This window comes from Sciurus vulgaris (genome assembly GCF_902686455.1).
Source record: "Sciurus vulgaris genome assembly, chromosome: 8".
NCBI classification, from domain to species: Eukaryota; Metazoa; Chordata; class Mammalia; order Rodentia; family Sciuridae; genus Sciurus; species Sciurus vulgaris.
This window is the reverse complement of record NC_136468.1, coordinates 147629276-147643255: the sequence shown is the minus strand read 5'-3', so window position 1 is coordinate 147643255 and position 13980 is coordinate 147629276. Positions and strand designations below refer to the sequence as shown.

The 13980-nt window shown below is 57.1% G+C and overlaps 1 protein-coding gene and 1 pseudogene across 5 annotated transcripts; both read left to right on the top strand.

Annotated features, from left to right (window-relative positions):
- The first annotated feature begins 341 nt into the window (after positions 1-341).
- On the top strand, positions 342-869 carry LOC306668920 (small ribosomal subunit protein uS13-like; annotated as a pseudogene). The gene has a single exon. The product of its transcript is annotated as a small ribosomal subunit protein uS13-like (transcript).
- Positions 870-2461: 1592 nt separating this feature from the next.
- On the top strand, positions 2462-13078 carry CDK2AP1 (cyclin dependent kinase 2 associated protein 1). Of its 4 annotated transcripts, none has more exons than XM_079149402.1 (4): positions 2462-2787; positions 7351-7448; positions 8887-9013; positions 12310-13078. In XM_079149402.1, the coding sequence occupies exons 2-4, from the start codon at positions 7380-7382 to the stop codon at positions 12375-12377; spliced, it is 264 nt and encodes an 87-aa protein (XP_079005528.1). In that variant the 5' UTR covers positions 2462-2787; positions 7351-7379; the 3' UTR covers positions 12378-13078. The 4 variants fall into 4 exon arrangements, with proteins under 4 accessions (XP_079005528.1, XP_079005526.1, XP_079005527.1 ...); XM_079149400.1 differs by lacking the exon at positions 2462-2787 and adding an exon at positions 2877-3353; XM_079149401.1 differs by lacking the exon at positions 2462-2787 and adding an exon at positions 2881-3114.
- Positions 13079-13980: the final 902 nt, after the last annotated feature.

Genomic DNA, 13980 nt, shown 5'->3' with positions numbered 1-13980 from the left:
AGTCTCGGTCACTTAGAGCTTGTCTCGAAAAATAAAAAGGGCAGGGGACTTAGCCCAATGATAGAGTGCCCCTGGGTTTAATCCTCTCTCTCTCTCTCTCTCTCTCTCTCTCTCTCACACACACACAAACACACACACACACACATTACCATATTGATTGGTTCCATTTCTCTGTCTCCAAAAGAACTGGAAACATGTTTACATCAAAACTTATATACAGATGTTCATAGCAGTGGCGATGTCTCAAATGTCAAGATTCATGGAGAAACAAAAGGATGTGTCTATACAAAGGAATATTATTCAGTCATAAAAAGGCAAGCGAAGTACTGACACTTGCTACAATGCGGGTGAAAGTTGACAAGAAGACACTAAGTAGCTCCCCAGGAGGCCAACCTCACCACCTTGCCGCTGCCTCGTCTCTAGTGGTTCCTGAGAAGTTCCAGCACATTTTGCAAGCACTCATCTCAAATATCCACGGGTGGCAGAAAACAGCCTTTGCCATCACTGCCATTAAGGGCGTGGGGCAAAGACATGCTTGTGTGTTGAGGAAAGCAGACAGTGACCTCACCAAGAGGGCGGAGGACTCACTGAGACTGAGGTTAAACGTGTGATCGCCATTATGCAGAATCTGCCACAGTACAAGATCCCAAGCTGGTTCTTCAATAGGCAGAAGGACGAAAAGGATAGAAAATACAGCCCAGTTCTGGCTGATGGTCTAGACAACAAGCTCCAGGAGGACCTGGAGTGACCAGAGAAGCTTAGGGCCTACAGGGGGCAGTGTCACTTTCTGGTGACTTTGTGTCCAAGGCCAGCACACCCAGACCACTGGGCGCCATGGCCATACCGTGGGTGAGACAAAGAAGAAATGAGTCTATAGGCCTTTTCTGTTAATAAATAGTTAAAAAAAAAAAAAAAAAAAAAAAAAAAAGACATTAAGTAAAAAAAGCAGATCATAAACCTGAGTGGTGCACACCACCTGTAATCCCAGTGACCAGGAGGCTGAGGCAGGAGGATCCCAAGTTCAAGGCCAGCCGCAGCAACTTAGTGAAACTCCTGTCTCAAAATGAAAAATAAAAAGGGCTGGGGATGTAGTAGAGTGCCCCTGGATTCTATCCCCAGTACTGGGGGTGGGGTGGGGGTGGGGGTGGGGAGAAAAAGACATAAAAGGTCACTTATGTATGATTTTATTTCCATGAAATGTCCTGAAGAGGCAGATTCTGAGACAAAGCAAATTGGTGGTTCCCTAGGTTAAGGGGGTGGGGAGTGGGGAATGGGGCTCCCCACTAGGTGTGGAAGTTCTTTTTGATGAATGGGCATGTCCCAGGACTAGAGGTGAAGGTTGTACAACTCTTAATAAACTGAAATCCATGGGATTGTGTACTTTGAAAGGTTGTGTTTCATGGTAAGTGAATTATATTGCAACTAGAAATAAAGGGAAAAAAATATTTTTTTATTTTAAAAGACCAGGACTTAAAGTGAGGGGGCAGGAATCATGGCAGAAAATATGAGATCATGGAAACAGGCTAGCTGAGGCACCCATGGAAAAGTCTGGGCAGCCACTGAGATCTGAATTCCTGCCCCAGGAAAGTGGAGGCCTGGACAGAGAGGTGGGGGGCAGAATTAGTACCTTGTGTGTCTGCTGAAAGATCCTCCTGCCACAGACCCATATGGTGACCGTGGCCATCCAGAGCTTGGAACATGCTAGTCCATGCTAGTCTGGGTTAAGATGTCCCATGAAGACAAGATGCACAGTTGGGGGTTTTGAAGACTTAATATGATAAAAAGAATGTCAAGTATCTTATTAATATTTTCTATGTATTTGTTATATACTGAACCCATACTGTTCTGGATCACTTGTGCTAAACACAATATATTAAAATTAATTTCATGTTTCTTTTTTACTTCTGGAAATGCGACTTTAAGATTAAAATTTAAATGTAAGATTGCATATAGGCTTGTTTTAAATCTGTATTGACCAGTGCAGGAGGGGTGGCATTCATTGCTTCTTGAGGGGGGAAAAAAAAAATGTCCCTGAGCAGCCTTCCCTAGAGCTGGCCTCAAGTTGAGCAAGGGGAGCTGGCTGAGCTGGGGAGGGGGTGTCACCTGCACCTTCAGCTCTTAAGGGAAGGAGGGGAGGCCTGGGCGGGTGTGCCTTCCTTCTTGGGCAGAGAGGTGGACGCCTTTGTCACCAGATCCAGAGATGATGTTTGAATGTGACTAATTAAAAAAATCTGCAAACCATGGCGATTCAAAACAACAGAAAAGGGTGGGCGTTTTATGTAATCCGACGAGCATTACTATTCAGGCCGAACTCCAACATGTAGTACCTTAGGGAGGATGTTCGTCGGACCCTAAATACGTTTGCCGATTGCGTGCCAGTCCCACCCGGGGTCGGTGGGGGTGGGGTGGGGTGGAAGGAGGGTCAGAAAATGCAGCGCGAACTCCCGGGGAGCAGAAACTTGGCCAAGTTCGTCCCCTGTTCCCCGAGCGCCTAGAACGGTGCCTGGCATACAGCAGGCGCTCCCCCGCAATGCTGGCACGAGTTACCGTGCAGGATTACGTGGACGCGAGGGCCGGTGTTCCGGGGGAGGAGGCCTCCGGCTTTTGTCAGTCTCGGAGGAGCCCGCGGCCCCTAAGGGGTTAAACAGCACTGAACGCGGGCAGGACACGAAATGTATTCGGAATCAATGTCAAGAGCGGGCCCTTCCAGCCGGGGCACGGCCGGCCCCGGGCATCTGGAATAATCTGCGCGCTCGGCAGCAGACCAGTCGCCACCATTTTCTCCAGGTAATTTTCCACCCCTGCCCCCACAGTCCAAAAAAAAGTACTTCTCGGCTCCCGCCGGCGGCTCGGGAACGGCGAGGAGCGCGCGGGGCTCGGCGCCGGGGCAGCGGGGCGCGGGCCGCGCGCGCCGCCGGGACCCCAGCCCCCCAAACTTTGGCAAGTTGCGGGCGCCGAGCGCCGCCGGAGGCGCGGGGCGCGGCCGCGGGCGGAGCCGCCCCCTGACGCCGCGCCCCTCCCGGCCGGGCCGGCCCCGCTGGCTCGGCTCAAAGTTTGCGGCCGCCCCTGCGCCGCGCGCCCGATGTATGGGTGATATACTGCGGCGGTGTCAGGGTGAGGGACGGCCATATTTGCCGGTGCGGCCCGAGCCGTCAACAACAAAAAGTGCGCGGGCGCTCGGCCGGCGCTCGGACGGGCGCGGGGACGCGGGGGCCGCCGCGCCGCCGCCCGGCCTCGCCGCCGCCGCCGCCCTCGCGGCCTGGCCCGGCTGCGCCCGGCGCGCCCGCCGCCCGGGGGGATGTCGTACAAGCCGAACTTGGCCGCGCACATGCCCGCCGCCGCCCTCAACGCCGGTGAGTGAGCGCGCCGCGGCCGCGCCCCAAGTGCCGCCAAGTTGGGGGCCGGCGCGCGCGGCCCGGCCCGGCGTGCCCGGGGGGCCCGCGGCGGCCGGGGGCGCCGGGCGCCGGGTCCCGGCCGGGGCAGCGCCGCGCCGCCGCCATGATCCCCGCGCCGCCAAAGTTGGCGGGTGCGCCGGGCGCTCGGCGGCCGCGGGGCCGGGCCGGGCCGGGCGGGCCGCGGGGACCCACGCCGGCGGGCGCGGGCGCGGGCGCGGGGCGCCGGGCGGGGGAGGCTTTCTCTCGGCTCCTTTTTCCTCCGGCTTCTGGGCGGCTCGGCGAGGGCCCCTGCCGGCGGGAGGCGGGAGCGGCCGGGCGCGGGGGGCGCGGGGCGCAGGCCGGCTGGGCGCGCGTGCGGGGGCGGCCAGGTGCGCGGCCGCGGGAGGGCGGCGGCGCGGGCGGCGGGGACGGTGGGCTCGCTGGGGGCGGTGGGCCGGGCCGCGGCCTGGGCGAGCGCCGAGGGAGGGAAGTTGGAGGAGAGCCGGGGCTGCGGGGGCCTCGGGGCGCTGGGGGCAGCGGTGGCCCCAGGTCTGCGCCCCGGAGCCTCCGCGTCCGCGCCCGGCAGGCCGCTCTGCAGAAGTCGGAGGGGCTCTCCTCTCCCTCCCGGGCCGGCGCCGAGCGCTCCCCGGAAACTCCTCCAGAAGTTGTCAGGCAGCTTTAGGCTGCGCCCCGGGGCTGGCCCCAGGGACCGAGGGCGCCCTGGGGAGCAGCGTGAAAGCGCGGTGTTCGGAGGCGCCGGCTGCGTGCCCTCCCTGGCGCCCCTCCTCCGTAGACACTTGGCTGAGACTAAACTTAAAAAGCGAGGTGCGTTGCGGGTGGGGCATTCGGACAGGGCAAAGGGTCTGGAGGAGCCGGGGGCCTGGTCCTCCTGGTCAAATATGCCACGCTGGCGGCTGGCTTCAAGTTCAGGCCTTGCCTGCAATCGTTGGTTCCATCACTCCAAAAATCCCAAGAAAGACCCAAAAGGCAGGTGTGGGGTTTTTTTTTTTTTTTTTTTTTTTTTTTTTTTTGGTAAGTTCTCAGGCGCTGACATTTGGGGCTGGGAAAGGGTTAAGCTCCAGGGTGCTAGTAAGGGAGAGTTGAATTGCTCACATGTGGGCTCTGAGCGCCCTCCGAACAGGCAGCCGCGCTTTCTCCTTAAACGGCCTCTCCCGCCGCCCTGGGGTCCGCAAACCTTACAAAGACAGGCTTCGTTGCCAGGTAGGATTTCCTGCAGGATTCTCCATCTGTGTCTGGGTGGGTGGTGCTGCCAGTCTGGACAGGGCCAGAGATCTCGGGCCTGTCATGGGGGATTTGGGGTGAAGGCCCCAGACTGGGACCTTTCGGGCCTGGGGTTACAGTGACAGGCACCCGCTGGACCCTGAAGCCCTCCCTGCCCCGGGCTAACTAGCAGCTCTGTGCGCCTTTTTCCCTCTCTCCTGTGGAGGAGTGCCAGGAGGAATGCAGAGGTTCCCAGGGGTCTGGCGTTCTGGTGGGGGGCCACCCACCTCCTGGGGGACCCCTCTGCAGAAAGCCCACTCTCCCCTGCCATCTGCATCCAAGATGGACTCTCGCTGCCGCTCCTGCGGCTTCCCTGTCATCATTCCTCACGCCCTCCAGCCCTGCCTCCTGCTCACGGGTTGCCAAGCTGCGGCCTGGCCGGCGGTGGCAGTGGTGGAGTTAGACAAAGCCCCCGCCTCCCCCGCCCGAGAGCCCCCCCAGGCGCCCCAAGTGGCGGGAAGGCCGCCAGCTCCCCAGGCCCAGGCTGCTCTTTGTCTGGCGTGGGGGCGGGGAGCTGCGCCTGGCCCCAGGAGCTTCCTGGCCTCTGCCAAGCCCTCCCGGCTCCCTGCACACTGTGCTCATTGTCTGAGATGCTCTGCTCCACGGGCCTGTGCTGACGTGGAGCTGCCTCTCGGTGGCCTCCCCTGGTCAGGTCCCTGTGTCCGCAGGAAGGACTGGGCGTGAGTGGCACTCGGGGCCCTGGTACCAACTCTCCCGGGACCAGACACACCCCCAACACTGAATAAGGATCTGGCCAGGTGAATCAGGGTCCTTGCCTCTGCACCTGGGTGGCAGGAAAGTGAGTCTCTGAGCCACTGCTCAACTCCTTCAACTACAGTGGGGTGACTTATTCCTCTTCTCCCCCTGCCCAAACCTGACCCCATCAAACTGTAGATTCTAGACCTTCAATTGGGGAGCACTGCCTCAGACAGATGGAGAAACTGAGACCCAGAGAGGGAAGCACCTTGTCTGAGGTCACTCAGCCAGGGGTGGAGCAGCTGGGATGGGCCCCTAGCCCAGGGGAGGTGAGAAATTATGAAAAGAGCTCCAAGAGACAGGTGGCAGGAGGTGGTCCAGAGGCTTCGAGGATGTGCCAGCCGCCTCCTGTGGGGTGCTGGCGTCTTTAACCACCCTGAAGTGCTGTGCGGTGACGTGCCGCCCTTTACAGCTGCTTAGCCTTTCTGAGCCCAGACTGGTGTGATGGCCGGTAGCAGTCAGGATTGGAACCCAAACCTGGGACTGTGAAGCCTATACCACCCAGAACACTCTCAGGCCACACCTGAGGGCTCCGGACGCTGGGGTTTGGCTATTGTGGTCAGGGAACAGAAGGTCTCCACCCTGCCGGTGTGCTGGTGGCTGTGTGGCCACAGTGTCTGTGGATGGAGGTCATAGGTGTGCTTGTCTGTGTCCCCCTAGCACAGGAGTCTAAGCACCCCCACTTGAGAGGTGTGGACACTGGGCTTAGCGTGGGACAGTGCAGCTCAGGATCCAGACCCACACTTGGAGCAGAGACCTGGGCCCCAGTGGGGAAATCGGGGCAGGCAGACACCCACCTCGGAAGGCACCTCAGCTGCTGTCCTCAGCCTCTGGACAGAGGGATGTACTGTGGGGCGCTAGCTTGCTGCTCCACCTCGTCTGTGGCTCGGAGCCTCTCTGCAGCTAGGGGCTTGGATCAGGGTTCTCAGGGCCCCTCCCAGCTCCCCAGCAGCCTGGGGCTCCTGAACTTCCTCCTGCCCCTCCCCTCGCTCTTACCAAATGAGCAGCTGGTCTGTCGGCCGGCCTGGCACCAGCTGTCCATCCCAAGGGCCAAGTCCGCGGAGCCCGCTGTGTGTGAGAGAGACACCGTTTGGCTCAGGGGGCGACAGGCAGGCAGCTGCTGAGGAGGGCTAGGTAAATTCTCCATGGTTACCGCTGTCTGTAATTCTGTAGGTCATCCTTTACCCGCTAATGGCCACTCGGACGCCATTATGGGTCTGCATGTTCCAGTATAGGCCTCCCCACCCCACATCCGGGAGATGACATCCTTATCTTAGCTGGGCTCTGGACTGTACTTGGTCCCCAACTGCTGGCTACAGACAGCGTGCCCAGATGTTGCATTCCATGGGTGGGGCCTTGCCCTCCCCTCTTGGGGTGCAGAGCCCTGGGGGCCTAAACTGTCAGGAGTCCTTCCTCTTTGGGGAGGAAATGACATTGGCTCAGTGGTTGAGGGGCTTGTCTGAGGCACACAGGCTGAGATATTAAGAGTGCTGTTCCAGTGTGCAAGGCACCTGTCGCCCCCAGGGTTGGGCTTGGTTCCTTCGAGGCCTTCTGGTCTCTGTTACGTATTGTGCACAGAGACCAGGCACACAGGGACAGAAAGGCTTCCGTGTATGTGAGATCTTAGTCCTGGGGGACTCCGTGACGTGGCTCTGGGTCACCAACCTCTGGTGTGCAGGACCCAGGGACAGGCTGAGAAGGGTAGATTTCCTCTGCGGTGCCAGTCCCTGCGTGGTGGGAGGCTTGCGAGGCTGGGATGGGATTCTGTGCGGGGACCGTCAGTAGTCGAGGCTACGTCAGGGATGTGGCCTTTGGAGGTCAAGAGCAGAGTTCTCTGCCCTGCGACGAGCAGAGACCACAGATGGTGGCCTGGGCGCCAGTGTCCTTGCCTGGGTGCTGCCAGCCAGGGCTGCAGCTGACCCTTCTCTCTCCCTCACAGCTGGAAGCATCCACCCGCCTTCCACCAGCATGGCAGCATCCTCACAGTACCGCCAGCTGCTGAGCGACTATGGGCCGCCGTCCCTGGGCTACACGCAGGTAGGGCGGTGTGGGCGACAGCCTGGCCGGAGAGCCTTGGCCCTGGGAAGCGTGCTCTGTGCACTGGGGAAGCGCTGACGGGCAGACCAACGCGGTGTCCTGGCCACCTCGCAGGGCCCTGGCTCCGCCACGGTCAGGACTTGAGGTGTCAGGATGGAGGGGCACCCAGGACTGAATTGCAGGGGACGCTGAGGTTTGAGGAGGGGTGGGCACAGGGACGGTCCCACAGCTCATGAGTGCAGTTCTGCCAAGGCCACCACCCCACACCTCTGGTGGGTCCTGGCAAGAGAGGCCTGTACGTTGGGTCAGGTGAGGCCGCTCATCAAGAGCTGGCGGTTACCAGCGTGGTCCCCAAGCAAGTACTTCTGCCCCTGGTGGGACTGCCCCCTGCAACCTCCAGGGGACTCGGGGGGAGGGGCACCACTTCAGCCACACCCCGGGGGACTTGGCGCCTGGGCAGGTTCCGGGCCCTCTCCCAGCCCTGGCCACCCACTGGAAGATTCTCTCCTGGGCCAGACCCCAGGCTGGGTTCCGGGGTCGCCATGGAGGCTGCACCTGGACCAAGGCAGCCTCCCTGTTGCTGTGTGCGGCTCCCCAGCCATGCCCCGGCAGGCCGTCTTGTCCCAGGAGGAGAAGCAGGCCCGGGCCCGCGAGAGAGACCGCCTGAAGAAGCGGCGCCGGCGTGAGGACGGGCAGCGGCGCAGCCTGGAGCGGCAGCGCAATGCCCTGGCCATGCTGCGCCGGCGCCGCGAGGCGCGCGAGGCCAGGAGGCAGTTGCGCCAGGAGGCCGGGCGGCCAGGCCAGGCCTCGAGGCCTGGTGTTGAGGCCAGGGAACAGAGGAGGCAGAAGCGGGAGGAGCAGGCGAGGGCCTTGCAGAGGGAGCTGGCTGCCCTGGTGCCACCGGGGGCTGAGAAGGCCCAGGAGGAGGAGTGGCCCGACCCAGGCGCCTCGCTCATCTGGGTGCTTGCTGGGGCGCTGGCTGGCAGTGGTTTGGAGAGAGACATTCTGGCGGGTGGGCCCCGCCAGTGGGGAGGACAGGGAGATCTGACACATTTTGGGCCTTGCGTCTGGGGTCTCAGAGTTGTCATCTCCACTTAACCCTGGGGCGACTTCCATCTCGCGTTGCTGTGGACACTCAGCCCCCAGAGACGCTGTCTCCTCATGATCCTGGGGAAACCCTATGAATTCCTGGAGACGGCTGGTTCTTTTTTTCCTTTGGGGTGTAAAGGAGCTTTGGACACTGGGTGGTCTCCAAGTGGATGAAAATAGGAGGGTGGAGGTCAGTCTTCTCTGGCATTGTCCCCACAGTCCTGGGAGCCCACGGCCAGGCTTTCTGTCCACTGATCCTGCCCCGGGCGGTGCCTGTGTGTGGCTGGGGCCCTAACATGGCCTTGGGGTCAGGTCCAATGCATCTGAAACCCTGTCCTTTTGATTCTAGGGAACTGGGAACAGCCAGGTGCCCCAGAGCAAGTACGCGGAGCTGCTGGCCATCATCGAGGAGCTGGGGAAGGAGATCCGGCCCACCTACGCGGGGAGCAAGAGCGCCATGGAGAGGCTGAAGCGAGGTAAGCAGAGGCGGGGTCCCCACGGGCTGGTCCAGTCCCTGTTTTGAAAGATGTTCTTAAAGCTGGATTTGGTGGCCCATGCTTGTGGTCCCAGCTTCTTAGGAGGCGATGGCCAGAGGATCACGTGAGTCCCCAGGAGGTTGAGGCCAGCTAGGGCAACATAGTGATATCCATCTCAATAAAAAACAAGCAAACAAACAAAAAACTGAAAGGTTTTCTTGGGAAAATGCTGGAGGGTAGAGAAGGGTCCCCTGCCCCACAGTCTGCTGTGCTGTGGTGGCGCTGGGTGGGGCAGTGGGATGGGGGAGGGCCGGTGAAGGCTGGAAATTTCAGGGGGAGTTTGCAATGCACCCTGACTCTGGCATGTTGCTGGGGAGGCCCTGCCTGCTTCAGACCCTGACGCTGTGTGCACTGCCTGCTCTGTTCCCCTTGGGGATACCAGCAGGGAGCCAGGTGCAGCAGGCTCTTCCTGGGCAGTGTTGCACAGAGGTGGCTGGAGGTTGCTGGACGGCCTGGAGTTCAGGGCTTCTAGTTGTCCACGCTGCCCTCTGCTGCCACATCTTTGGAGCAGGACCAAGGAAGTGGGTAGGTCTGTCTTCAGGTGTGGGGCACCTTCAGGTTCCTTTGTGAACGAGGAGAGAGGGAGGCCCGGAGGGTGATGTCACAGGAACAAGGGAGGAGGATGCGCAGTAGCTTGCCACCTCGTGACCTGAGGTGCAGGCAGGGAGAGGAGGATTTCTAGTTTAGAGAAGGCGGCTGTTCAGAGGATCTGGGGCCCTTGATTCATTTATGCTCAGGAGGGATTTGTGGGTTCTTAAAAGGTTCGAAAAATGCCGGGAGTGGTGAAGCACAGCAGTAATCCTAGTGACTTGGGAGGCTGAGGCAGGAGCGGTCCTCGTTCAAGGCTGAGGCCAGTGTCAGCCACGTAGCAAGACCCTGAATCAAAAAATAAAAAGGGCTAAGGATGTCGATCAGTGATAAAGTGCCCCTGGGTTCAACCTCTGGTACCATCAGGGGGTAAAAAGGAGGTTAGAGAATCCGTTTGGGAGAAAAAGGGGAGAGGAACATTCTTTGGTTGTAAACCTGTGGCCTCAGTGGGGGCTGTGCTTGGGGTTATTTCCCGGCCACAGCAGGGGCCAAGGCCACAGCCATGAACAAGATACTGCCCATGTTCCGGAAACCACTGTGAAGAGGTTGACTGAAGCTAGGTTGGGTACAGATGGGGACTGGCAGAGTCTGAGACCCTGGCTGCAGAGGGATTGGGCGAGGGTCTTGGAGCCCACCCTGCCTGACCTGGAAGGCATGAGCGGGGCATTGCTCTTCTTCCAAGGCCTGCTGCTTGGCCGTCAGAGGAAGCTGGGTAGTCTGGTAACTGAGTGCTGGTTTCCTGAATGGAGAGTCCTAGGTGCTAGACCCCAAAGCCTCACAGGCAGTTTGCAGTTTGCTTAAAACAAACAAAAAAAAAAACACAGTGACTGAGTCGACATGAGCTAATGTGGCTGTACCAGTCGACCACCACAGGACGTGTCCTGGGCAGGCTTGGTTCCCCAGTCACGAGGAGGATCTGGTGCTGCCACCCAGCTGACAGCCAAGCCCACGCTAACCCAGCTTGTGTCCCAGGGTGAAAAAGGGTATGGAAGGTGTGGAGGAGTTAGGAGCATTATTTTTTAATTAAAAACATTTTTTTGCATTACTAGGGACTGATCCTAGGCCTCACTCATGCTAGACGAGTGCTCTTATCACTGAGCTACATCCCCGGCATCTTATTATTATTATTTTTTTGAGATAGGGCCTCCCTGAGTTCCCCAGGCTGGCCTGGAATTTGTGACTCTTCTGCCTAAGTCTCCCAAGTGGCCAGGATCATAGGCATCTGCCGCTGCACCCAGCAGAAGCACTGTTGATAGATTGGCAAACTGTACCATGAACTGAGAATGGTTCTTACAGTTTTTTTGGTTGCAAAAAAAAAGTGATTTGGGGACACATGAAAATTATATGAAATTCAGGCTTCAATGTCTATAAATAAAGATCTCTTTGGACTGGCTGCTTTCACCCCACCACAGCCAAGTAGAATAGCAGTGGTGGACCTGAGGCCCCAGAAGCCTGGGACATCTGCTGTCTGCTGCTTACAGAGTTTCTGGACTTGAGGCAGACTGCAAGGTCTCCAGGTGTGGACGCCTGGTCCGAGCTGCTGGTGATTTGGAGAGGTGATCACAGTGGCCTCTAAGTCATATACTAGACTAGAATCCTCCGTGTCTGTTTAAGTGAGATCAGGATTTCAGGAAGTTTAGTAGGAGCAGAAAGAAAGTCAGCCACCAAGCCACAGAGATACACGGTAGGGGGCTTCGTGCGCAGAGGGCCGCTCTTGTTCCTGGGGGAAGCTGTTGAACACGTGGGCAGGGTCCCCTTGTGCCCAAGGCCTGTGGGCTGGGGGTTTCTTCTTGCCTATTTGACACTGGCCCAGCCTTTCTAGGATTTAGAATTTGAAGAAGCCACATTCGGTCCAATGTAAAAGAACTTTTGGGCAGAGACACTTTTTTCTCCCAGCCTCCAGTGGGATGTCCTGAAGGATAGCTTGTTGGTGCCACCCTGAGTGCAGGGACAGCTTTGGCTAGGAGGGAGGGACTTTGAGAGTGGGGTGGGACTGTCAGTGTCCCTTAACAGCGCACATATTTGGGTTTTTTATTGGAGGGGGGTCTCAGTGTTACCCACGCTGGTCTTGATCTCAGGGCCCACGTGATCTGCCTGCTCCACCCTCTAACAGTGGGGACCCATAGGTGTCACCTCCACGCCTGGCTTTGGGTTGTTTGTGTGTAGTTTCTAAGTTCCTTTCCAGTCTGAGGTATTATTTTCACTTTTTGAGACGTTGGCAAACCCAGTGCTGCACACGTTAGGCACGTATTCTACCTCTGAGCTATCCCAGCCCTTTTTTCTGTTTATTTTGAGGCAGGGTCTCACTAAGTTGTCAAGGCTGGCCTTGAACTTGAACTTTTGATCCTCCTGCCCTAGCCTTCTGAGCATCCGGGATTACAGGTGTGAGCCACCATCCTGGGCACAGTCGGAGGTTTTTTTTTTCCCAGGGTTGGGGGTGGGTACCAGGGATTAAACCCAGGGGTGCTTCACAACTGAGCCACATCCCCAGCCATTTTTATTTTTTGAGACAGGGTCTCAATAACGTGCTGAGGCTGGCCTCAAACTTGTGACAGTCTGAGAGTCTTATGGTGGAGCCCCTGTTCTGGAACGGGTTCTGCCTCTGGGTTCCTGACCAGGCCGACTCCCCACCTCCACGTGTCTTTCAGGCATCATCCACGCTCGAGGTCTGGTTCGGGAGTGCTTAGCTGAAACAGAGCGGAATGCCAGGTCCTAGCCGCCTTGTCTGCTGGGAGGGTCTCTCGACAGTGAGCGGTGACAGCTCATCTTCCCTGTTCAGATGAAACACTTGTTTTCAAAATGATAACAGTTTAGTTTTTTCTCCCAAGATTCACAGTCTCAAAATATTGGGAAAATATTTGGAAGTTAATTAGGATTTGCATTTTACATAGTTAGGAATGACCCAGGGTTTTTTTTTTTTTTTTTTTTAAAGCATTGATTTAAAAGATGCATGTGAAGTTATTTTACAGCAAACTGTTGTTTGGCTCCAAGATACCAGTGTCCCTTTGATCTTTTGAATACTTTATGTCCCCCAAATTGTTCTTTGTTCCTTTTCATAAGCTCAGTTGATCCCAAGGACTTTGTTTTAATGCATCCTGACCGCCTGCTTCACTTAGCTGGTCCCATGTGCCATACAGTGTAGATTCTGCTTAATGGCACTTTTTTTGCTTAAGCATTTGCATGACTCTTAGTGCTTTGAAGTCAATTTTAAGAATGCACAAGTTATAAATACAGAAGAAAGAGCAACCTGCCAAATCTAACAAGGACCCCGAAAATTTTCATACTAAGACTTGTATGTAGATTTCAGTTCTGTGTTTATTGTAAGTTGATCAAGACATCTGGAAGAAAATGACTAAAACTGTTTGCATCTTTGTATGTATTTATTACTTGATGTAATAAAGCTTATTTTCATTAACAGTGTGTATTAAGATGTGTATTCCTTAAATTGCTAAGTGCTGTTGTAAAGCAGTTCAGGGGCTGGGGATGTAGCTCAGTTGGTAGAGTGCTTGCCGCACAAGGCCATTGGTTCGATCCCCAGCACCAAAAAAAAAAAAATCTGTCGTGAAAGATCAGAGATAACCTGTTGAGGACATTTTCCAACCTGGTCCAGAAATGTTTTATGTCATGATGTCCTTAGCGCAGCTGGTTGGAGAAAGGATGTGTTTGCTTAAGTCACAGGTAGGGATGATTAAGTTGCATGTGGGTGCATTGGCAGTGCAGTTAACTTAGTGTGAAAGAAAATAAGACAAAAGAGCAGCAGTGTCATTGGCGTGGCAAATGGCCCCCTTCCTGCCATCCTTAGCTTCCAGGGTGTTATGAGTGCCATGGATGCCGCTTCTCTTGGATGTGGTCAGAAAGCAAAGCTCAAGGCTGTTTGGGTGGGTGCTTGCTGGGAGAAGGATCTGCTCTCGTGCGGGAGGAGCGACTCAGTGTGGTGGTTTCCAGCAGCGCTTCCCACAGGAGCTCAGCTCAGGTCTGCCTTAGTCTCCCGCCCAATCCTGTAGTGAGGGCCTGCCTTGCTCAGGGGTAGTCCAAGACCGGTGAGGAGTTTGCAGGCGTGAGGCGAGATCCCAGTCTTGGAAAGTCTGAAGGCTGGAGGGCAGGGGCTCTCGCAGGTGGGCTCCTCTGCACCTCCTCCGAACGCTGGCAAGAGGGCAAGGGAGGAGAGGTCAGCCTCCATTCCTCTTGGCGGTAGCTCCAAGACTGTCTTCCCTGCCTTCCCTGCTTCCTGGTTCTCGGCTCTCTGCTCAGAGGAGGCTGGGATGAACGGGGTCCCTGGCGCACCAGTGGGAGGTGTGGAGAGGCCTGCCCTGGTGTGT